Here is a 24,593-nt window from a genome sequence, read left to right on the forward strand (position 1 = left end):
CTAAACCAACTGGACATCCACCCGCAAACAAAACAAAACAAAAACAAAAACAAAGACAAAGACAAAAAAAAAAGACTTTAAACACAGATCTTACACCCATCACAAGAATGAATGAGCTCTAATAGCTATATATTTACATATGAACATATAAGCGATTCTCAGATGTTTTCATTTATTTTATACAAAAGCAAAGATGGATGAGGCAGGCGTTAAGGGAGTTGGAGAACCAGTGAGGATATAGCCACCAACTGAGACAAAACACACCTATGTCAATAAATCAAATGTCATCTTAAATGGAATGAATGCTCTTTAATGAAAATTTAAAGCTGAAAAAGATGAGGGAGAAATTAGAGATCCATAAAGGAGACTAAAACTACAGGACCTGGGTGATAGGAAGAAAACCAAGAGAGAGCAGAACCATTCAAAGTAAATAATACTACATCCAAAGATGACGACGATGATGACGACGACAGCAAAGTGTCAAGAAGCAGGAAATAAGTAACATAGAAAAATTCTGTCCATAGGGCAAATCATACAAATATTGAAGTAAACTGGATTTTTGGATTAAACAGACTGCCTAACACAGAAACATATATAAAAAAAAAAAATCAAAGTCAATGACTGACAAATAGACCATTAGTGTTTTAAACAACAGCAGTCTTGATAAAGACTTGAAAAAGTCTTGAAAAAGAAAAGGCAAACAATGTTCTGAGTGAGTATTGGAATGTGAGAAAGTACATAATCCGTATAGATTCTTCCCTCAAGTACATTTACTTTGAAAAGAAACCTATATAAGGTGCGAATTGAAAGGGTACATGAGTAGAAGCAGATGGGAAGAGATGCACAGGTATGTTCATGTCCATTTTGAAAGAAAGAGATAGAAAGCGAGCAGGGGAGGAGCAGAGAGAGACAGGACAGACTCCCAAGCAGGTTCCGCACCGCAGGGTCAGCACGGAACCTAATGCAAGGCTCAAACCCAAGAACCATGAGATCATGACCTGAGACAAAATCAAGAGTTGGATGCTTCACCAACAGAGCTACGCAGGTGCCCCTGGAAAGTAATATATTTGTTTCATTTTTTAAAAATTCACATCCAAGTTAGTTAGCATTAGTGCAGTAATTATTTCAGAAGTAGAATCCAGTGATTCATCCCCTACATGTAACACCCAGTGTTCATCCCCACAAGTGTCCTCCTTAATGCCCTTTGCCCATTTAGCCCATCCCCCCCACGCACAACCCCTCCAGCAATCCTCAATTTGTTCTCTATATTTAAGAGTCACTTATGTTTTGTCCCCGTTCCTGTTTTTATATTATTTTTGCTTCCTTTCCCTTATGTTCATTTGTTTGTATCTTAGATTCCACATATGAGTGATATCATATGATATTTGTCTTTCTTTGACTGACTTATTTCACTTAGCATAATACACTCTAGTTCCATCCATGTTGTTACAAGTGGCAAGATTTCATTCTTTTTGACTGCTGAGTAATCCTCCATTGTATATATACACCACATCTTCTTTATCCATTCATCTGTCGATAGACATTTGGATAACATATTTTAAATGGAAGTGGTTACCTGTATGTGATGGGAGAATTAATAGCATAAAAACTTGAAACAGTTTGAGGAGTAGTCAGGAGTTGATCCAAAGTCTGCTCAAGAGTAATATTTATTTATTTATTTATTTGTTTGTTTGTTTGTTTGTTTAGAGTGAGAGAGAACAGCGTGTACACAAGCAGGATTTGAAATAACTGGGTTTTTATTTAGGTGTTAAGCTATTCAGGGCCACGTGGATCTTTTCCTCTTACCCAAATTTGTCCTGCAATTCCTTTCTTTAAATTTTTGTATTATTATTATTTTTTTTAATTTGAGAGAGAGAGAAAGAAGGTGAGTGAGGGAAGAGGCAGAGGAAGAAAAAGAGAGAATCTTAAGCAGTCTCCACCCTCAGCACAGAGCCCAATGCCAGGCTCGATCCCATGACCCTGAACTGAAATCAAGGGTCAGACACAACCGACTGAGTCACCCGGTCACCCCCAAAAGTAATCTTTAACAGAAAATACTCTTTTCACCGAGAAGAGAAGCAAGGAATTGAAGATAATAGTGAAATTGATATTTAAATCTGCTAGGAAGGCTTCTGTAAGCAATTTGGGAAAATAGGTGACTTCAGAAATTTATTTTATTTTTTTTAAATTTTATGTTTTTGTTACTATTGATACTCCTCCGTAGTTTTCACATCCTTTGTATGCTATGTGTTAAATTATTTAATACTTATATTTCCCACTGTATTTGTTCTAAAGGTTTATTTCCATAGGGTCACAACTATAAATGAATAAATAGACTCTGAAATGTAAAAGACAGCCAAAAAGACTAAGTAGTCATGACAAATAATGTTTATTAGTTCATTTATACAATTCTCATGAAATCAAACAGGTTCTGAATTTGTAACTTTTTGGTGCTCCTCTGATATTTCTGCTAAAACTCTAGGCTCTGCCTTCGTCTATCATAAAGTCATTTGACAGTTTCTGCTATGAGATAAAAGGGTTACAAATAACATGAAAAAAACAATAGAACAAAGACAAGCAGGTCTTGCGTCTGGAATGTTATTGAGATGTGACCCTCATAGCTTTTCTCATAACTTTCTTCTGATTTAGTGGACAGCCTTCTCACACAGGCATGAAGAGGGTATGGTGCAGTTATCAGTACCAAGAGTGTGTGCCTTTACATACACACATTTTCCCTGGAAATCCAGACTTGGCTCTGGTAAACCCCTGAGAAATTTAGAAAACACAGGTCACTGGCCATACTCATTATGTGTATACTAAATAGCATTACTTAAGAACTACTACGTGAAATTCACCACACTTAGCACTGTCAAGAACTCAAGGCAGTAAAGACACTCTCCCTCTTGCATAAAGACCTCATGCATTTACAGAAGAGATAAGATAGGCATGATGTGACAATTATTCACAAGTGGGAAAATACACACCAGTGTAAAAAGAAAGAGAACGCTCTGGCTGGAAAACTATGGCAATAGCATGAAAGGACATATGACCTGGGATATAAAATTATGGTTTAATACAGATTGGTATGATGGAAACCATTCAGCTATGCATGTTCAGCTGCAATTGGAGGAGAGATATTTTGCTTGTAAATACATTACATTGGATAGCCGATATTAGTAATAAAATTTAGAATGTATATATACGTATATACACGTGTGTGCGCGTCTGTGTGTGTGATATTACAGGATGCTTCTCTCTGCTCTAACGTGTACTTCAATTTACAAAATCACCACTGACTTTAATGCCATACAGTAGATGTTATCTAATACTCGGGTTGAGTTTAGTCCCTAACTAAAGTTCTAGAGCATTTTAGGTCATTGCCAATAAAACTACCTCTCATCAACTCTACAGCAAAATTGGTTGTCTAATATTGTCTGGAAAAAGGTAAAGTCTGTCTACTGAAACATTAGATGCATATTGCCAATGAAATTAGAAAAAAAAAAGAATTCTGAACTGTGTAGGAAAAATAAATTGCCGAAATATTTTATACTTTCTTCCAGTCATTAATCACATACATATTGAGTATTCTATGTACCAAACATTGTACAAGGCTTGAAGTAGAGGAAAACATTCAAGTCCCAAAATTCTAATAACTATAAAGATCAACCAAAGCCATCCCATGTCAGCCTGAGTCTGGTTACTAAAATTATTAAAACATGTTTTTGTTGTCATAATGTTTACAACATTCATCGTTCTCCCGAAGACTGATGAAATTTATTGTGATTGGGGGACTGTGATTTAACTATAGAAAGAGATCATGATCACATAAGAAACCTGATATAATAATATCAAAGCCTTCATAAAAAAACAGCATACTTAAGCCAACTTTGAGATGGAAATAGTAAAGCCCTTTATCTTTTATAATTTTTAACTTGAAAATGACATTGCTTATAAGGCAAAATTATCTGGCCACTTAGAATAAAAATATGCCACAGATATATCTTGCCTTTCTGAATAGTTCGAAATGAAAGAATGTTATTTCAAAACAAATATGATGTTTCATTTGGCAAAGGAAGAAGAATAAAATTCATATTTAAAGTCAGAAAAAGTAATAAAAACTGGGGCGCCTGGGTGGCTAAGTCGATTAAGAATCCAACTCTTGACCTGCGCTCAGGTCATGATCTCATGGTTCTTGAGTTCGAACCCCTGCGTCAGGCTCTGTGCTGACAGGTAAGAGCCTGGAGCCTGCTTCAGATTCTGTCTCCTTCTCTCTCTGCCCCTCTCCCGCTCACACTCTTTCTCCCTCTCTCTCTTAAAACTAAACATTAAAAAAAGTAATAAATAAAATTGTCAACCATGAAAATAAGCATAGACTCATAATTTGAAACAATAGCACAAGCAAGACCAGAAAAATATTCGTGGTTTTTTACACATTAAAACATTTACTATGAAATATTTAAATGACATATTAAATGAGTTAAATTATTTAAATATTACATTTTAGTGTATCAAAAATGTGACATTAAATTCAGTGATGAAAAAATAATCATTTAAACAGTACTCTGACAATTAGTTACCTAACTGAAATATACATATTAGGAACAGATATAATTATAATTATACATAAACACACATGTACCTGCTTCTCCAGGTACATGTGTACCTGGAGCTTTCTCCATTATATGTCAAAACAAATTTCCAACGAATAAAGACAATCTCTGTATACCTAAATGTTAACTTCCCGTTCATGTAATAAAGGCAAATAAACTTAAAGGGCAAATTACTAAAGGGAAAATCTGGTAAGATGTCTGAAAGAGAGGTTAGACACTTAATATATAAGAAACCATTCCAAAAATAAAAAATAAGTAAATAAATAAGATAAAATGGTCAAAAGTGTTATTATAGGTTGTAGGAAAAATGGTCTCACTAAATATCAGAAGACTATAACATAAAAGGACAAAATAAAAATAGTCAGCTATCAAAACTATCAAAACTTTGAAATATTACATTTGTCATACAGTGTTGAAGTAGATTTATATACATATTTTTTCAATAGCTATCGAATGTAAAGTTTCTCGATCACAATTGACCAGCATGTGCTTAAAACCATAAAAAGGAAAAAAAATAAAGAAAGAAAAATAAAAAAAATAAAACCATAAAAAGGACTCAAATGCTTTGGCCAGGGAATGACAATTCTATACTTCTTCCCAAAGAGCAACATAGAGGTCCTAAAGTTTACATATAATCATATTCTTGTCCATATTACTTTTCTTACCTAAAATTGTAATTAATCAGATTCTATAATTAGAGAGGCATATTTACATTAATTATAAAATACTTACGTGACTTTATGGTTTATAATATTGCTGACGGTATAATGTGAAATAACAAAGGCAAGGGGGAAAAAAAAGTCTAAATTTTGTCCCCAGTCATCTCTATTTCCTCAAGCTCTTTCAGCAAAAGCCATTGAGAAAGGAAAAGAGAACTAAATTATATATTGGAAACTTACAGCCCAGGAGAAGGAGAGGAGCCATCCTCCCATTTCCATTCATTGTCCTTCTCCCTGTAAGACAGGCCAAGCCAAGTAGGACCTACTGCAATTAATTCCATGACATTCTGCACGGAAGCAAAAAATATAAAGCTATTAATACTAAAAGCACATTACAGACCAAAAATATGGAATTTGTGTCAGGTGAGAAGTAAAGAATCACAAAAAGAAAATATATATGTATATATATCTCCAATGATAAAAGAAACATAAAAAAATATATTTCAGTTCTTCAGTGCCCGTGCTTTTCTCAAACCAGGAATTACATACAAAGAAAAAAAGAAAGACTGCTAATAGAAACTCTTATATTCAAGAGGACACCACACAGCAAAAATGAATTTCTTCTATTTACTCATTCTATTGCTTAATCCAACTCTGTGTCTACTCTTCCACAGGAGACATATCATTGAACAAAAATGAGAACGCTTCCTGCTTTGGGCGATTGGGTACAGACAGAGATAAACATACATACAAGTGATACATAAGGTGACACCAGCTATAAAAGAAACTAGAGCAGGGGACCACAGTGAGCTATCATCTCAGATCTGTCAGAATGGTTAAAGTCAAAACCACAAGAAACGGGGTTGGGGAGGATGTGGAGAAAAAGGAACTTTCCTTCACTGTTAGTGGGGAATGCAATGGGGCCGCCACAGTAGAGGACAGTGTGGAGGTTCCTCAAAACATTAAAAATAGAACTACCCTATGATCCAGTAGTTGCGCTGCTGGGTATTTACCCAAAGAATACAAAAACACTAATTTGAAAAGGTATGTGCACCCCTATTTTTATTGCAGCAGTATTGACAATAGCCAAGCTATGGAAGCAGTCCAAGTGTCCATTAATAGATGAATACATAGAGAAGATGTGGTAGGTATGAATAACGTGATGTTACTCAGCCATAAAAGAATAAAATCTTGACATTTGCAGCATGGATGGATCTAGAGGGTGCAATGCTAAGTAAAATAAATCCTCAAGAGAAAGACAGCCACCATATAATTTCCAACATATATGGAATGTACGAAACAAAACAAATGAACAAAGAATAAAACCACACACACCAAAAAATGGACTCTTCACTGTAAGGAGCAAACTGACGGTTACTAGAGGAGAGGTGGGGGGTGGGGTGAGAGGTGAAATGGGTGATGGGGATTCAAGAGGTATGCTTATCAAAAGATAAAGAATGATTTCCTTATTTTAGCCCCTGGATTCAATAGAAGAAGGTTAATTTGAAAAAAAAAAGAGTACATTTATCATAATGAGCATTGGGTAATACATAAAATTGTTGAATCACTATGCTGTGCACCTGAAACTACTGTAACACCGTATGTTAACTGTACTGCAATTAAAATAAGAAGTGGAAAGGCAAGGCAAGGCAAGGAAAGAAGAAAGGAAAGGGAAGGAGAGGAGAGGAGGAGAGGGGAGGGGAGGGGAAGGAAGGGAAGGAAAGGAAAGGAAAGGAAAGGAAAGGAAAGGAAAGGAAAGGAAAAGGAAAAAATTAAAGCAGGTTAGACTAGGAGTACAGAGAAGGGCATCTGTGGGAGACCGGGGGTGGACACTGATGTACAAGTTGCAAATTTAAATGGGGGTGTCAGGGCAGGTCATTGAGAAGGTGGTAACTGAATGAATGCATACTTGAAGGAGGTGAAATAGTTCATGGTCACATGAGAAAAGAACATTGCATGCAGAGGGAGCAGCAAATGCAACGTTTCTACAGGAAACCGAAAAGAACGGCTTGCTGAAGTGGAGCAGGCCAGGAAAAGATGAGTGAAAAACGAAGCAAGAGAGTACTCCTTTCTCTGTTTTTAGAGCCACAGGTGAACACTTCCTGTGACTGGTATCTACTATATATTGATATCCCAGAAGTAAAGAAGAAAATACAATCTCACCTTTAACCTACTCCCTTCTGTCTTTAAAAATGTAGCATTCAAAGAGACACAAATATCGAAACAGTCTAACCAAGAAACCATTTCCATGGTTTGGTGGTAGCAGTGGTCATTGGATTGAACCCAGCGTTTCAGAGGACGTCCACACCTGACTCCTAGGAAAGAAAATATTTTTTATTAAAAATTCAAGTCCGTTAACATACAGAGTAGTCTTGAATTCAGGAGGAGAACCCAGTGATCCGTCTCTTACCTAGGACACCCAGCATTCATCCCAAAGAGTTCTCTCCTTAATGCCCATCACCGTTTAGCCCATCCCCTGCCCATCACCTCCCCTCCAGCAGCCCTCAGTTTGTTCTCTGTGTTTAAGAGTCTCTTATGGTTTGCCTCCCTCTCTGGTTTTCTCTTATTTTTCCTTCCCTTCCCCTTTGTTCATCTGTTCAGTTTCTCAAATTCCACACATGAGTGAAATCATACGATACCTGTCTCTCTTTGCCTGATTTATTTTGCCTAGCATCATACCCTCTAGTTCCACCCACATTTTTGCAAATGACAATATTTCATTCGTTTTCATTGTGAAGTATATATATATATATATGTATACACACACACACGTATATACATATGTGTGTGTGTGCCTGTGTATATATATACACATATATATATTTATACACGCACACACACGTATGTATATACACATACACACATACATACACATACCTCATATCTTCTTTACTCATTCACCAGTCAAAGGACATTTGGGCTCTTTCCATAATTTGGCCTTGTTAATAGCACCACTATAACATTGGGGTGTATATGTGCCCAGGAAAGAAAATATTTATAACTCAGAGCCCACAGACCCTCAGAACCCACAAACAAGGCCTTATTGCTTCATACCTTTCCCTTTTCAGATAAATAAGACTGTTGTTAAGAATTATTATCAGATATAAGCAAGATGGCGGCTTAGGAGGACGCTGGGCTCACCGCACGTCCTGCTAATCACCTAGATTCCATCTACACCTGCCTAAATAACCCAGAAAACCGCCAGAGGATTAGCAGAACAGAGTCGCCGGAGCCAAACGCAGACGAGAGGCCCACGGAAGAGGGGCCCCTCCTGAAGTGGATCACCCAAGGAGAAGTGATCTAAGCCTGCCCCTCCTGCCCCCGGGCACATTGCCTACCCACCCCAGCTAATACACCAGATCCCCAGCATCACAAGCCTGGCAGGGTGCAAGTAGCCCAGACGAGCCACACCACCCCACAGTGAATCCCGCCCCTAGGAGAGGGGAAGAGAAGGCACACACCAGTCTGACTGTGGCCCCAGCGGTGGGCTGGGGGCAGACATCAGGTCTGACTGCGGCCCCGCCCATCAACTCCAGTTATACACCACAGCACAGGGGAAGTGCCCTGCAGGTCCTCACCACGCCAGGGACTATCCAAAATGACCAAGCGGAAGAATTCCCCTCAGGAGAATCTCCAGGAAATAACAACAGCTAATGAGCTGATCAAAAAGGATTTAAGTAATATAACAGAAAGTGAATTTAGAATAATAGTCATAAAATTAATCGCTGGGCTTGAAAACAGTATACAGGACAGCAGAGAATCTCTTGCTACAGAGATCAAGGGACTAAGGAACAGTCACGAGGAGCTGAAAAACGCTTTAAACGAAATGCATAACAAAATGGAAACCACCACAGCTCGGCTTGAAGAGGCAGAGGAGAGAATAGGTGAACTAGAAGATAAAGTTATGGAAAAAGAGGAAGCTGAGAGAAAGAGAGATAAAAAAATCCAGGAGTATGAGGGGAAAATTAGAGAACTAAGTGATACACTAAAAAGAAATAATATACGCATAATTGGTATCCCAGAGGAGGAAGAGAGAGGGAAAGGTGCTGAAGGGGTACTTGAAGAAATAATAGCTGAGAACTTCCCTGAACCGGGGAAGGAAAAAGGCATTGAAATCCAAGAGGCACAGAGAACTCCCATCAGACGTAACTTGAATCGATCTTCTTCATGACATATCATAGTGAAACTGGCAAAATACAAGGATAAAGAGAAAATTCTGAAAGCAGCAAGGGGTAAACGTGCCCTCACATATAAAGGGAGACCTATAAGACTCGTGACTGATCTCTCTTTTGAAACTTGGCAGGCCAGAAAGAATTGGCACGAGATTTTCAGGGTGCTAGACAGAAAAAATATGCAGCCGAGAATCCTTTATCCAGCAAGTCTGTCATTTAGAATAGAAGGAGAGATAAAGGTCTTCCCAAACAAACAAAAACTGAAGGAATTTGTCACCACTAAACCAGCCCTACAAGAGATCCTAAGGGGGACCCTGTGAGACAAAGTCCCAGAGACATCACTATAAGCATAAAAAATACAGACATCACAATGACTCTAAACCCGTATCTTTCTATAATAACACTGAATGTAAATGGATTAAATGCGCCAACCAAAAGACATAGGGTATCAGAATGGATAAAAAAACAAGACCCATCTATTTGCTGTCTACAAGAGACTCATTTTAGACCTGAGGACACCTTTAGATTGAGAGTGAGGGGATGGAGAACTATTTATCATGCGACTGGAAGCCAAAAGAAAGCTGGAGTAGCCATACTTATATCAGACAAACTAGACTTTAAATTAAAGGCTGTAACAAGAGATGAAGAAGGACATTATATAATAGTTACAGGGTCTATCCATCAGGAAGAGCTAACAATTATCAATGTCTATGCACCGAATACCGGAGCCCCCAAATATATAAAACAATTACTCATAAACATAAGCAACCTTATTGATAAGAATGTGGTAATTGCAGGGGACTTTAACACCCCACTTACAGAAATGGATAGATCATCTAGACACACGGTCAATAAAGAAACAAGGGCCCTGAATGAGACATTGGATCAGATGGACTTGACAGATATATTTAGAACTCTGCATCCCAAAGCAACAGAATATACTTTCTTCTCGAGTGCACATGGAACATTCTCCAAGATAGATCATATACTGGGTCACAAAACAGCCCTTCATAAGTTTACAAGAATTGAAATTATACCATGCTTACTTTCAGACCACAATGCTATGAAGCTTGAAATCAACCACAGAAAAAAGTCTGGAAAACCTCCAAAAGCATGGAGGTTAAAGAACACCCTACTAACGAATGAGTGGGTCAACCAGGCAATTAGAGAAGAAATTAAAAAATATATGGAAACAAACGAAAATGAAAATACAACAATCCAAACGCTTTGGGATGCAGCAAAGGCAGTCCTGAGAGGAAAATCCATTGCAATCCAGGCCTATCTCAAGAAACAAGAAAAATCCCAAATACAAAATCTAACAGCACACCTAAAGGAACTAGAAGCAGAACAGCAAAGGCAGCCTAAGCCCAGCAGAAGAAGAGAAATAATAAAGATCAGAGCGGAAATAAACAATATAGAAACTAAAAAAACTGTAGAGCAGATCAACGAAACCAAGAGTTGGTTTTTTGAAAAAATAAACAAAATTGACAAACCTCTAGCCAGGCTTCTCAAAAAGAAAAGGGAGATGACCCAAATAGATAAAATCATGAATGAAAATGGAATTATTACAACCAATCCCTCAGAGATACAAACAATTATCAGGGGATACTATGAAAAATTATATGCCAACAAATTGGACAACCTGGAAGAAATGGACAAATTCCTGAACACCCACACTCTTCCAAAACTCAATCAGGAGGAAATAGAAAGCTTGAACAGACCCATAACCAGCGAAGAAATTGAATCGGTTATCAAAAATCTCCCAACAAATAAGAGTCCAGGACCAGATGGCTTCCCAGGGGAGTTCTACCAGACGTTTAAAGCAGAGATCATACCTATCCTTCTCAAGCGATTCCAAGAAATAGAAAGGGAAGGAAAACTTCCAGACTCATTCTATGAAGCCAGTATTACTTTGATTCCTAAACCAGACAGAGACCCAGTAAAAAAAGAGAACTACAGGCCAATATCCCTGATGAATATGGATGCAAAAATTCTCAATAAGATACTAGCAAATCGAATTCAACGGCATATAAAAAGAATTATTCACCATGATCAAGTGGGATTCATTCCTGGGATGCAGGGCTGGTTCAACATTCGCAAATCAATCAACGTGATACATCACATTAACAAAAAAAGAGAGAAGAACCATATGATCCTGTCAATCGATGCAGAAAAGGCCTTTGACAAAATCCAGCACCCTTTCTTAATAAAAACCCTTGAGAAAGTCGGGATAGAAGGAACATACTTAAAGATCATAAAAGCCATTTATGAAAAGCCGACAGCTAACATCATCCTCAACGGGGAAAAACTGAGAGCTTTTTCCCTGAGATCAGGAACACGACAAGGATGCCCACTCTCACCGCTGCTGTTTAACATAGTGCTGGAAGTTCTAGCATCAGCAATCAGACAACAAAAGGAAATCAAAGGCATCAAAATTGGCAAAGATGAAGTCAAGCTTTCGCTTTTTGCAGATGACATGATATTATACATGGAAAATCCGATAGACTCCACCAAAAGTCTGCTAGAACTGATACAGGAATTCAGCAAAGTTGCAGGATACAAAATCAATGTACAGAAATCAGTTGCATTCTTATACACTAACAATGAAGCAACAGAAAGACAAATAAAGAAACTGAATCCATTCACAATTGCACCAAGAAGCATAAAATACCTAGGAATAAATCTAACCAAAGATGTAAAGGATCTGTATGCTGAAAACTATAGAAAGCTTATGAAGGAAATTGAAGAAGATTTAAAGAAATGGAAAGACATTCCCTGCTCATGGATTGGAAGAATAAATATTGTGAAAATGTCAATACTACCCAAAGCTATCTACACATTCAATGCAATCCCAATCAAAATTGCACCAGCATTCTTCTCGAAACTAGAACAAGCAATCCTAAAATTCATATGGAACCACAAAAGGCCCCGAATAGCCAAAGGAATTTTGAAGAAGAAGACCAAAGCAGGAGGCATCACAATCCCAGACTTAGCCTCTACTACAAAGCTGTAATCATCAAGACAGCATGGTATTGGCACAAAAACAGACACATAGACCAATGGAATAGAATAGAAACCCCAGAACTAGACCCACAAACGTATGGCCAACTCATCTTTGACAAAGCAGGAAAGAACATCCAATGGAAAAAAGACAGCCTCTTTAACAAATGGTGCTGGGAGAACTGGACAGCAACATGCAGAAGGTTGAAACTAGACCACTTTCTCACACCATTCACAAAAATAAACTCAAAATGGATAAAGGACCTAAATGTGAGACAGGAAACCATCAAAACCTTAGAGGAGAAAGCAGGAAAAGACCTCTCTGACCTCAGCCGTAGCAATCTCTTACTCGACACATCCCCAAAGGCAAGGGAATTAAAAGCAAAAGTGAATTACTGGGACCCTATGAAGATAAAAAGCTTCTGCACAGCAAAGGAAACAACCAACAAAACTAAAAGGCAACCAACGGAATGGGAAAAGATATTCACAAATGACATATCGGGCAAAGGGCTAGTATCCAAAATCTATAAAGAGCTCACCAAACTCCACACCCGAAAAACAAATAACCCAGTGAAGAAATGGGCAGAAAACATGAATAGACACTTCTCTAAAGAAGACATCCGGATGGCCAACAGGCACATGAAAAGATGTTCAGCGTCGCTCCTTATCAGGGAAATACAAATCAAAACCACACTCAGGTATCACCTCATGCCAGTCAGAGTGGCCAAAATGAACAAATCAGGAGACTATAGATGCTGGCGAGGATGTGGAGAAACGGGAACCCTCTTGCACTGTTGGTGGGAATGCAAATTGGTGCAGCCGCTCTGGAAAGCAGTGTGGAGGTTCCTCAGAAAATTAAAAATAGACCTACCCTATAACCCAGCAATAGCACTGCTAGGAATTTATCCAAGGGATACAGGAGTACTGATGCATAGGGGCACTTGTACCCCAATGTTCATAGCAGCACTCTCAACAATAGCCAAATTATGGAAAGAGCCTAAATGTCCATCAACTGATGAATGGATAAAGAAATTGTGGTTTATATACACAATGGAATATTACGTGGCAATGAGAAAAAATGAAATATGGCCTTTTGTAGCAACGTGGATGGAACTGGAGAGTGTGATGCTAAGTGAATTAAGCCATACAGAGAAAGACAGATACCATATGGTTTCACTCTTATGTGGATCCTGAGAAACTTAACAGGAACCCATGGGGGAGGGGAAGGAAAAAAAAAAAAAAGAGGTTAGAATGGGAGAGAGCCAAAGCATAAGAGACTGTTAAAAACTGAGAACAAACTGAGGGTTGATGGGGGGTGGGAGGGAGGAGAGGGTGGGTGATTGGTATTGAGGAGGGCACCTTTTGGGATGAGCACTGGGTGTTGTATGGAAACCAATTTGACAATAAATTTCATAAAAAAAAGAAATATTATTTTGTAGATGTGAAAAAATTACAAAAAAAAAAAAAAGAATTATTATCAACTCAGAATTTTTTCACTTCCAAATTACCTTGTTTCTGATTGAGTTCATGTAAAGCCTCAAGGAGATACTCCTGGCTTTGCAGCCACTCTAGGGTTTCCACATAGGACAATAAGGCTTCGTAATAGACGAGAAGACACATTACATCAGATATAGTCACAATAGGGAAATTATAATAATGAAAATTACCAACTCACAATACTGAAATTACCACGCGGCAAAATACATAAATAATTTTGGTCAATTCCCCTCTCTTCTGAATTACGTTTACCTTTAGCTGAAATAATCAATCGCTTAGAAACCAGCCTTTTAAAATGCACAACTTAGGGATCGTAATCAACAATACTGTATTAGAAATTCAAAGCTCCTAAGGCACTGAATCTTCATTGCTCTCAATACAGAATTGAAATGGTAATTATGCAACATGATATGCTACTGTAGTAATCATACTGCAATATACAAATGCATTAAGCCAACATTTCATACATCTCAAACAGACACAGTGTTAGATGTTAAGCATATCTCAATAAAAAAAAAAAAGAAAAAGATAGAAAGAAACCAGTCTTTTATCACAGCCTGTCACTAAGGGCTCCCACATGGTTGATTTAAGTATTCAAGATAGATTTGGTACCTCACAGGAAACAAACTAACATTCTAATGCATGGCCTTTGTAAAATACTTATTTATTGTAAATATAGACTATTTTATGTTACAATTACTTAACATAAAAGACGCTTTATGATGACTCTAGTATTTTCAACTCTTATTCTTAGGAGTTTGAAACTATGAAAACACCATGACTTTTCAGGTATTTAAATTCTTCCATTTCTATGCTCCACCAACATCTTGCACACCTCTATGCACACCTGGACATTTTGATTTATTTTTGGTTTATATGCTTTCTCCTGAGCCTCCCAATGGTAGGGTTCATACTGATCACTAGCCTAGTGGCTGGCATTTAGTGTGCATTGAACAAATGTGGATGAATAAATGAGTGAATGAGCTAATTAATTAATATAGGAAGCCTTGTCTCATAAATATGTGACTCACTCAGTTTCAGAAGATTATGTGAGGAACTAAGAGGCAAGAAGTCGTCAAAACAGCCATGCTGTTGTGTCAGAGGGCTCCTGTTACATTATGCAACCAACCATTTCGGGACCGCAACAAGAAGAACAATCTAGCATTCTGTACAAAGAGTTTGTTCTAGCTTTCATATTACCTTTATTTTGGTCAAGAACATTTTGGACATGAAGAAATTTGTCTGCTTTGCTTTGAAAAGACTCAATCAATGCGTTAAGGCTCTTCATCTTGGTCGCTGATGCCTCAACAGTATGAAAGTCTAAGAACAAGAATTCCCAATACATATAAACCACATTCTTAATTATGATGTAGCAGTGTGTTCAATTACAAGGTATAATTTTTATAGTTTCCTCCCTAATAAAGGTCTCCATAAATATTTTCCAAGACTTTAAAAAGATCTATGGCTAAATACGCTTTCATTTATCCACTATCATTTCTAAAGTCTATGACTAAATCTGAAATATCAACCTAATTTCCTTAGAAGTTTGAATGCACGTTTCTATTAATAGAAAAATGGTACAATTCAAAACAGACAACGAAAACAATAAACATAGTCTTGAATAAATCTTTTGGCATCATGAATGGTTGATTTAATGTGTAGAATTTCACTTCCTGATCAAAATTACGGAATTTTGGGTTTCGAGCTGATGTTATCAAAGAGGAACACTTATTTTCAAATCACCAGTTGGGAATAATTTTAGTAGCAATAAAAACATTCTGCCAATCTAATTTAGGCTGCTGGAGACACTGACAATTTAAGCAAATTACAGAAGAAATTACTTTCTGTCTTCAAAGTAAATACAGTCGTAAATTCATTGAACTTATTTCTTAGCTAGTTGTAGTTTTCAAATAACAATGATAATCATTGCTATTACTATGTCTACAGCAATTGCAATAATATCACCTCCCTGGAAAAACAGGTGCAGTTACTGAGAGCTCACAGAGTGAAATTATTTCATATGGTAAAAATTGTGATAATTTCATGTCATTTTTTACCTGTTGTTTTTTTACTTATGGCATTAAAACATTCACCAAAAACTATTATCTGAAAACGGTTTAAAACAATATGATAATCTGAGAAATCTTTTCCCCTAATAAATCAGACTTACACTGATAACCAAAGAATCCACATAATGCCAAGAGCAGCAAGCTGAAGATTCCCAGGACCACAGGAATGATTCCATACAGAAAAAAGGGAATAGAAGAAGCTAAGAAACAGAGTGAGTGATAATCAGAGATATTCTGAGCTCCTATTGTTTGAAAGATTAATACCATTATTAGCCATTGGCTATTGCTCTTAAAATATCCCAAAATTTCTGAAACATATTGCCCAATGAACTTTTAGGCTGAATGAGAAGGGAACAAAAGCTACTTAAGAGGATGTGCAGAAACGAATTAACATAGCAGACCTGACTACCATCCTTTGAAAGGTCTGATTGTAAGGTTGGCCTTAGCTGGCTTCTGGAAACCTAGATTTCAAGAGGGTTTCCACAACAGTCATTGATAAGAGTGGCTCACTATTCCTGAACTGTTTATGCACACCATGTAGTTCATGATAATCTCCTGCTTTCCTTCTGAAAGTCTGGAGTTTTGTTACATGCCAGCCAGAGGTTGCCTGGGTAATCAGCTCCAATAACGACCCTGAACACCAATAGTCTAATGAGTTTCCTGGGATGGCAACATTTGACACACATTGTCACAATGTGCGGGGGGGGGGGGGGGGGGAATTTGCGTGGCCTGTGTGACTCTACTGAGAAAAGACCCTTGCAAGCTTGAGTCTAGTGTCCCCCGTTCTTTATTCCATGTACCTTTTCCCTTTGCTGTTTGGGCTTGGTATCCTTCCATTGTCATGAATCTTAGCTATAAGTGTGAGTATCTATGTGAGTTCTCCCAGTCAACCATCAAACCTGAGCATGATCTTGGTTTAGTCATGGTCAGATGAAAAATTTACGTACAGGTATTAAATACCCTTAAATAACAGGTATAAAATTTCAGCTCAGATTACCTTATTCTCATTAATATAATCAGATGGGAGAAATGGTTAATTATTTTAAATATCTTCTGTTATTCAAATAGAATTCTTTCTGTGATCTTTCTCACTAGTGGTACATTCTTCTTAGAAAGAATTACTTTATAATAAATCTTGGGGACTATTTTGGATTTAGGCCAAATATCTATAATTTCTTCAGTTTCACAACAATAAGATGCTACATCGCCACATTTTAGAAACCAAACTTTTAGCCATCGTGGTTTATAGTCTTTTCTTGGTATGTTTATTTCTTCTGAAATAAACTTATAGACTCTAGTTTAAAAAAAAAACGATTATACTTCTGAAGAATTGCACTCCTGAAATGAGGCGAAACGCTGCCATAAAGAAAATGGTTATGTTAATAACTACTGTCCAAATCACTTCTCTAACTTTCTGAATAATGTAATGGCGGTTATCGACCAGAGGCATTTGTAACTGTCTGGAGACATTCTTGGTGTCATAACTGAGGGGCAAGGGCTACTGAGGAGCAATGTGACTGGTGTCTAGTGAATAGAAGCCAGAGATGCTACTAACCATCCTACAATTACTGGGCCATCCCCCACAACAAAGAGTCATTTAGCCCAAAATGTCAGTGGTGCTGAAGCTGAGAGATCGTGCTCTACTAATGTTTCATTATGATCAAAAGGATGCAATCATATAGTAGGGCTCTACCTTTCTCGTCGTTTTATAAATCTGCTGAATTTTAAATCATGATCACATTTCAAATTTTGCACCTTGATCATGTTTAAGTCTCTCCGTTTCATGCCAGGAAACAAGTCAAAATTTGGACAAATGGCTTCTTTTGTATTTGAATATTCTCCTTAATGTATGAAATTTTCAAATGTCTTTGTGAGAAAATATGCTTTTGATTAATTACTATATACATTTTGAAAAACCTTTAATCTCTATATTTTCTCTAAATTGTAAAATTCCAAAATAATAACAGCCAGAGAAAAGTAAAATCAAGTGAAGAAGTACCTTAAGATAAGAAAGAGAAAACACAGATCCATAAAATCTGGTATATATACTGTACCACTCATTTTAGTAGGCTCAGGATTTGGGCCCCATTCATCCTCTGGAGCAGGAGGAGGAGGAGGAAGAGGAAGGTTCAAGTCCACAATTGTCTCTGTCTGCTCTGTGATTTCTTTTAGAATAGAAAATACATAATTAGTTGTTTTTAATGTATTTAAATTTTAGTTAGTTAACATACAATGCAATATTGGTTTCAGGAGTAGAATTAAGAGGTTCATCACTTACACACAACACCCAGGGCTCATCACAACAGGTGCCTTCATTAATACGCATCACCCATCTAGCCTTTCTCCCATCCACCATTAATTTATATTCTTGTAAAGCAAATAAGATTAGAACTTAATTTAGAGATTCATGACTATTTTCAAAAATTGTTAGAAAAATGATTATAGTAGTACTGAAATCAGAAACAGTCAAATCACATTTCCATCTAAGAGCCCACTCAGCTAAAACTATTTAAATGATTGATTATGCTTTTGGTTGAGCCGGGAACTACATCATTTTTTCTGTTAATTTTATTTAAAAACATCCTTTCAGTATATCTGAAAAATATTAAAGAAAATATAAGGCCTTTATGCCCCTGTTATAATCGTAACCATCAATGATGATAGACAAAGATAATGAAAATTTTATTTTCATTAAAATGGTATAGGATTTTGAATGAAAAAAAAAATACCTGGAGGCTGCTGAGAGTCTGGAGCATTGGACATGATGAAGCCTTCTGGATAGTTCCTTGAGCCCCGTGCTGAAAAGAAATCCACAAAGATGGTGGTAAGTGAATGAAGAGATTTGTTCTGCCACTACCCTAGAGTTGATGAAAAGTACAGACCTACCTTAAATGGGAGGCTACTTACAGTGTATGATACTAACTTACTTTGGTAAAAACCACAGAGGAAATGTGAAAGCAACTGGATATATTTCTAACAGTTTTGCAAACATAAAAACTGTTCCTACTTCATTAAATTATGTACAACAAGCCTTTTAATAGCATCTGGTTTGTGCAAGTAATGGTCTGGAAATAAATTAGGAAAAGTCACTGTCATAACAAAAACTTGTCAATAAGTAGTCCCCAGTGAAAATTTTCGTGAGAATAGGGTATGTACTAAAGAAAGACATAGGTACATGGAACTAAGGGTCTAGCCAACTAGAGGGATAAGAAGGAAATATTGGAAATAACAGATATCTGTTAAAGAGACATTTAAATGACACCCTATAATAAATACCTATTGAGGAATTAGACCTCATAATAAAATCTATAGATCAAGATATTGACAGTTTGGCTTAAGGTTTTTTGGTACTAAGCCCCTCTGCCACTTTTTTTTCAAGTAAAAACAAGTTCTATTCATAGAAATAAAATTGGGTAACCACTAACAATCTACCATGTGCTATTTATTGAACTCAGATGAAAAAAAAATACCTGGAGTGCGTAGAAATAGATATTGTACACAAGTAAAAATAGGCATAAGACTCTTTCTCATCATTGGTGTTATAACCTCACAGAAACGAATATATATTTAGGCCAGTCTGGTTGAAACCACACAAGATACCTTAGACACAGGTGGTTGCTATGCTTTCCATTATTCTATGTCCAGTTCAGAATGGCCTTACAAGTAATCTTAAAAATATATTGCATTTTATCTTTTAGTATATGAAATACAAGGTTGGCTAATGAGAATATTATAACATTACTGTTCGCTCAAAGATCTCAGTAAATCTTGGGATGGAGAGAGTTGAGACTTAATCAAAAGATATCATACATTAACTTTCTGCCTATATTGTGATTCATTTTTATTTTGTTTACTCTCTGACTCTAAATATAAAACTCTCATTGTATTGCATTGGATCAGGATTCAGATAAATATATAAGTGGGAAAAAAGAGAAAGTATTAATCATTAATGTTTGAATATCACTTATAATAAGCAAATATGAAAAATATCATGTGGGCATATATAATATTCCATTCATGGATCTATTCATTCTATTTATAATGAAATAACGTTGACTATACTATAGCCTTTTGATATGATTAATCACCTCTCCACATGAGTAGTTATATAACCATGCATTTTTTTAAATTTTTTTAATGTTTTTATTTATTTTTGAGACAGAGAGAGAGCATGAGCAGGAGAGGGGCAGAAAAGGAGGGAGACACAGAATCTGAAGCAGGCTCCAGGCTCTAAGCTGTTAGCACAGAGCCCGACGTGGGGCTCGAACTCCTGGACTGTGAGATCATGACCTGAGCTGAAGTTGGACGCTTAAACGACTGAGCCACCCAGATGCCCCTATAACCATGCATTTTTAAGAAAGTATTCTTGGGGCACCTCGGTGGCTCAACCAGTTAAGTATCTGACTTTAGGTCAGGTCATGATCTCGGGGTTCATGAGTTCGAGCCCCGCTTCAGGCTCTGTGCTGACAGCTCGAGCCTGGAGCCTGCTTCAGATTCTGTGCCTCCCTCTCTCTCTCTCTGCCCCACCCTTGCTTGCAATCTCTCTCTCTCTCTCTTTCTCTCTCTCTCTCTCTCTCTCAAAAATAAATAAACATTAAATTTTTTTAATAAAAGAAAGAATTCTTTAAAGAATAAACCAGAAGAAGGTTCTACATGTTCTGTTGTTTAAAAACAAAAATCAAGTTGCAGACTAGGGGGCAGTTGCATGGCATAGGAAAAGGAAAAGTGGAAGGAAAATGAGCAACAAGAGGAAGAAAAGGAGAGGATGGAAAAAAAAGAAATAATATACGTAAATATACTTATTTAATTCATAGGAGCATAAATAATGATTTACACCGGTGATCATAGGCAAGTGGGACCCAGGTCATGATCCTAGGGTCATGAAATCATGACCTGCATCAAGCTTCACGCAGAGCATGGAACCGCCTTAAGAATCTCTCTCTCTCTCTCTCTCTCTCTCTCTCTCTGTATATAATTAATAATTATTATACATTATATAAATAATAAATAATAATAGATATATTGTTTATATTGATATATAATTAAATATATAATAATTAATGGAACTATCCTATGATCGAGCAATTCCACTTCTAGAGATACATCCAAAGGAAATGAAAACAAGATCTCAAAGAGACACCTGCCCTCCCCATGCTCATTGCAGCATTATTAACAACAGCCAAGATATGGAAACACCCTCAGTGTCTGCCAACAAATGGATAAAGAAGATTTGATACATACACATACACACATGCACAAATATTATTCAACCATGAGAAAGAAAGAAATCCTGCCATTTGCCACACCATGGAAGGGCCATGGGGGCATTGTGCTAAGTGAAATAAGCCAGACAGACAAAGACAAATACTGCATGGCATCATTTATGTAGAATCTAAAAACGAAGATCAAATGCATAAAAACAGAAAGTAGAAGATGGGTTGTCAAGGGTTGGGGGGTAGAGGAAACAGGGAGAGCTTGTTAAAAGGATACAAACTTTCGGGGCGCCTGGGTGACGCAGTCGGTTAAGCGTCCGACTTCAGCCAGGTCACGATCTCGCAGTCCGTGAGTTCGAGCCCCGCGTCGGGCTCTGGGCTGATGGCTCAGAGCCTGGAGCCTGTTTCTGATTCTGTGTCTCCCTCTCTCTCTGCCCCTCCCCCGTTCGTGCTCTGTCTCTCTGTGTCCCAAAAATAAATAAATGTTGAAAAAAAAAATTAAAAAAAAAAAAAAAGGATACAAACTTTCAGCTATAAGACGAATAAGGTCGGAGGAATTAATATGGTAATACAGTGGCTATAGTTGATAACACTGTACTATATAATTGAAATTTGTAAAGACAGGACTTAAATGTTTTCACGCCCCCCCCCAACGATTGGTTCGATAAAGCTGAAAATAAAAGATGGGAAACAAAAGCATACAAGGATAGAAAGCAATGGAGAAATATACTTGAAAATGTTGCTAATAGATGCCACTAGGCAGTAGATCATGCCTGGTGCTGCAGTCTAATCATTTTTTTAAATTTTCTATAAGAAACATGCTTTACATTTGTAAGAACATATAACAACAAAACTATTTAAATTGTTAAATAAACTACAAATCAGTATATCATTTCTTCATCATCCTTCATTTTCATCTCAGCACAGGAATCATTATCCAATTTTTCTTCTGTTAGTACATTTTTTCTCTTTTCATTCCAAAATCATAGATGCATAACATATTTGTTTTTATTCCCTGTTTACCTTTTTGTATTTAATAATTGCTACCTAAATTCAGTTAAGGATGTCATCTGTAAGAACCCATTTGTTCTAATTATACGCAGTCCTAAATCGTACAGTACAATTGCTTCACTTTCTGATTGAAAATCTAAGGTATACCTGACCAAATTGAACTGAATTGAAAAATGTATAATATAATAGAAAAAAACTTTGAATAGAGTCCTAAAATAGGTACTGGAGTCAACATAGTTAAATTCTCATCCAAGTTTTGTAGCTTTGAAATATCAGTGTTTTAGTCAATTGCCATTTAGCACGCTTCTCCATCTAGAATATAATAAATTAGAATGAATAATCCTTCTGATCCATAGTCAGATACATTATCCATTGCTCCACTGCCCTGCACCTAAAAACAAACAAATAAACAAACAAAAAGATAAAAAGAGAAGGAGGCAAACCATGAGAGACTCTTAAATATAGAGAACAACTAAGGGTTGCTGGAGGGGTGGTGGGTAAGGGTTGGGCTAAATGAGTGATGGGTATTAAGGAGGGCACTTGTTGGGATGAGCACTGGGTGCTATACGTAAGCGACGGATCATCAAATTCTACTCCTTAAACCAATACTACACTTTATATTAACTAACTTGAATTTAAATAAAAACTTGCCAAAAAATAGAATAAATGATCCTTAACATACTCTTGAAGTTAAGCATATGTGGTCCTTCTGAAGCCACTTAACTTTAAATTAATTTTTGTTCCAGCCAGACCTACAGTGAACTCTGAATTTGAATAATTATGAATTATTTCTCTTAAAAGTTTCTAGGATGACTAGAAATCCCATTTTTTTTATTGTGATGCATTTGCTGGCTAACTTTAGTAATCAGAGCAACTCTTTCAGCAAAACTTGTCTTGACATTGGAATTACACCATTTCATTATTCTTCACAGAACAAAATGCTAGTAACATAATATTAAGGTAAGATTTCTTTGTTTGTTTGTTTTTGCAATATCTACTAGATGTTAAAGGAATTTTCTTTTTTTTTTAAGTTTATTTATTTATTTTGAGAGAAAGAGTATGCCCAAGTGAGCAGGGGAACGGCAGTGAGACAGGAAGAGAGAGAATGCCAAGCAGGCTCTGAGCCGTGAGCACAGAGCCTTAGGCAGGGCTCGATCTCAGGAACTGTGAGATCATGACCTGGGACGGAACCAAGAGTCAGATGCTTAACCAACTGAGCCACCTACGTGCCCCAAAAGGAATTTTCTATATATAATATTCTAAAGTTCTTTTTCATCAGTAAATATTCTGAATTATGAACCAGGGGAGGACAAAGATGATAATTTCCCACATATCTTTATATAACACTTGCCATATGTGACTATGTTGTAAATACACCTCTTAAGGGCAAAGGTTGTAACGTTTCCCCTTAATCTCTGTAGTATAGCGTCACTATAGGGTTTTTGAATATAGCAAATAAAAATACAGAATACTTTGAATTTCAGATAAATAAAAAAATTTTCAGAGGAATATTTACACTATAAAAATTTTCATTGTTTATCTGAAAATACAAATTTAACGGGGCTTCTGCATTTTATCTGGTATTCCTACCCTAACCTCAATAGGATGCTTAAAAGGTACTATTTAATGCTGAGAAAAACGGAACAAATGAATTGAAATTACTGCTTCTTTCCAATGAGTTGCATCCCCTTTTGATGCAAGACTTATTTGCCAGTGTTCTGTAATTGCTTAGGATATACGAAATGTGAAATTATAGTACAACTGAATAAAAATAGGAAGAATTTTAGCCTTATTTTCACCGTAAACTTAAGAAATGCTATCACATTTACTTGAAATCTCCACCCATGTGTTTCACTATGTGACCGTATCTTACACATCCTCCAATCCATCTGGAAAACCTCTGTGGGATGAAAAGAATACTTTCAATTTTGTGGAAAACACACGAAAAAAAATCCACTGTATTATCTATTAGTGATGTCTAAAACTCTAAGAGGTCAGAAAATGTATAATTATCTAACTCTCTTCTAATTTACATTGTCTTTCTATGAGGCTCAATAAAATACAGCAATATATCTATAAAGCAAATGCTTTAGAGATAGTTTAGGAATGTATAAATGAAGAAGTTAACACAAGAGGAATTTTGAGATGCTTTCCTTAATAAAATCTGTTGCTCCTGAGCACATAAAACTATAGGGCATATGTTTTACAAAAGATGCCATTTTGGAATAAATACTGTTTCGCTTGCCTATCTCCTAACCTCCACCCTCACCTACCACCATGAGCCATAGAGTCAATGAGGTTAAAAGTGTCACCAGCAAGCTGCCCACTGACCCCCTTCTTCACGGGACTGTTAACCTCAGCT

The 24,593-nt window shown here is 36.8% G+C and overlaps 1 protein-coding gene across 3 annotated transcripts; it reads right to left on the reverse strand.

Annotated features, from left to right (window-relative positions):
- Positions 1-2,392: 2,392 nt before the first annotated feature.
- On the reverse strand, positions 2,393-18,862 carry LOC125169464 (natural killer cells antigen CD94-like). Of its 3 annotated transcripts, XM_047864845.1 has the most exons (8): positions 18,737-18,862; positions 18,062-18,172; positions 16,109-16,207; positions 15,139-15,258; positions 13,950-14,036; positions 7,433-7,584; positions 5,510-5,616; positions 2,393-2,766 (listed from the first exon to the last, which is right to left on the reverse strand). In XM_047864845.1, the coding sequence occupies exons 1-8, from the start codon at positions 18,768-18,770 to the stop codon at positions 2,646-2,648; spliced, it is 831 nt and encodes a 276-aa protein (XP_047720801.1). In that variant the 5' UTR covers positions 18,771-18,862; the 3' UTR covers positions 2,393-2,645. The 3 variants fall into 3 exon arrangements, with proteins under 3 accessions (XP_047720801.1, XP_047720804.1, XP_047720802.1); XM_047864848.1 differs by lacking the exon at positions 16,109-16,207; XM_047864846.1 differs by lacking the exon at positions 13,950-14,036.
- Between the last annotated feature and the right edge of the window lie 5,731 nt (positions 18,863-24,593).

Source organism: Prionailurus viverrinus, chromosome B4 (assembly GCF_022837055.1).
Source record: "Prionailurus viverrinus isolate Anna chromosome B4, UM_Priviv_1.0, whole genome shotgun sequence".
Taxonomy (NCBI): domain Eukaryota; kingdom Metazoa; phylum Chordata; class Mammalia; order Carnivora; family Felidae; genus Prionailurus; species Prionailurus viverrinus.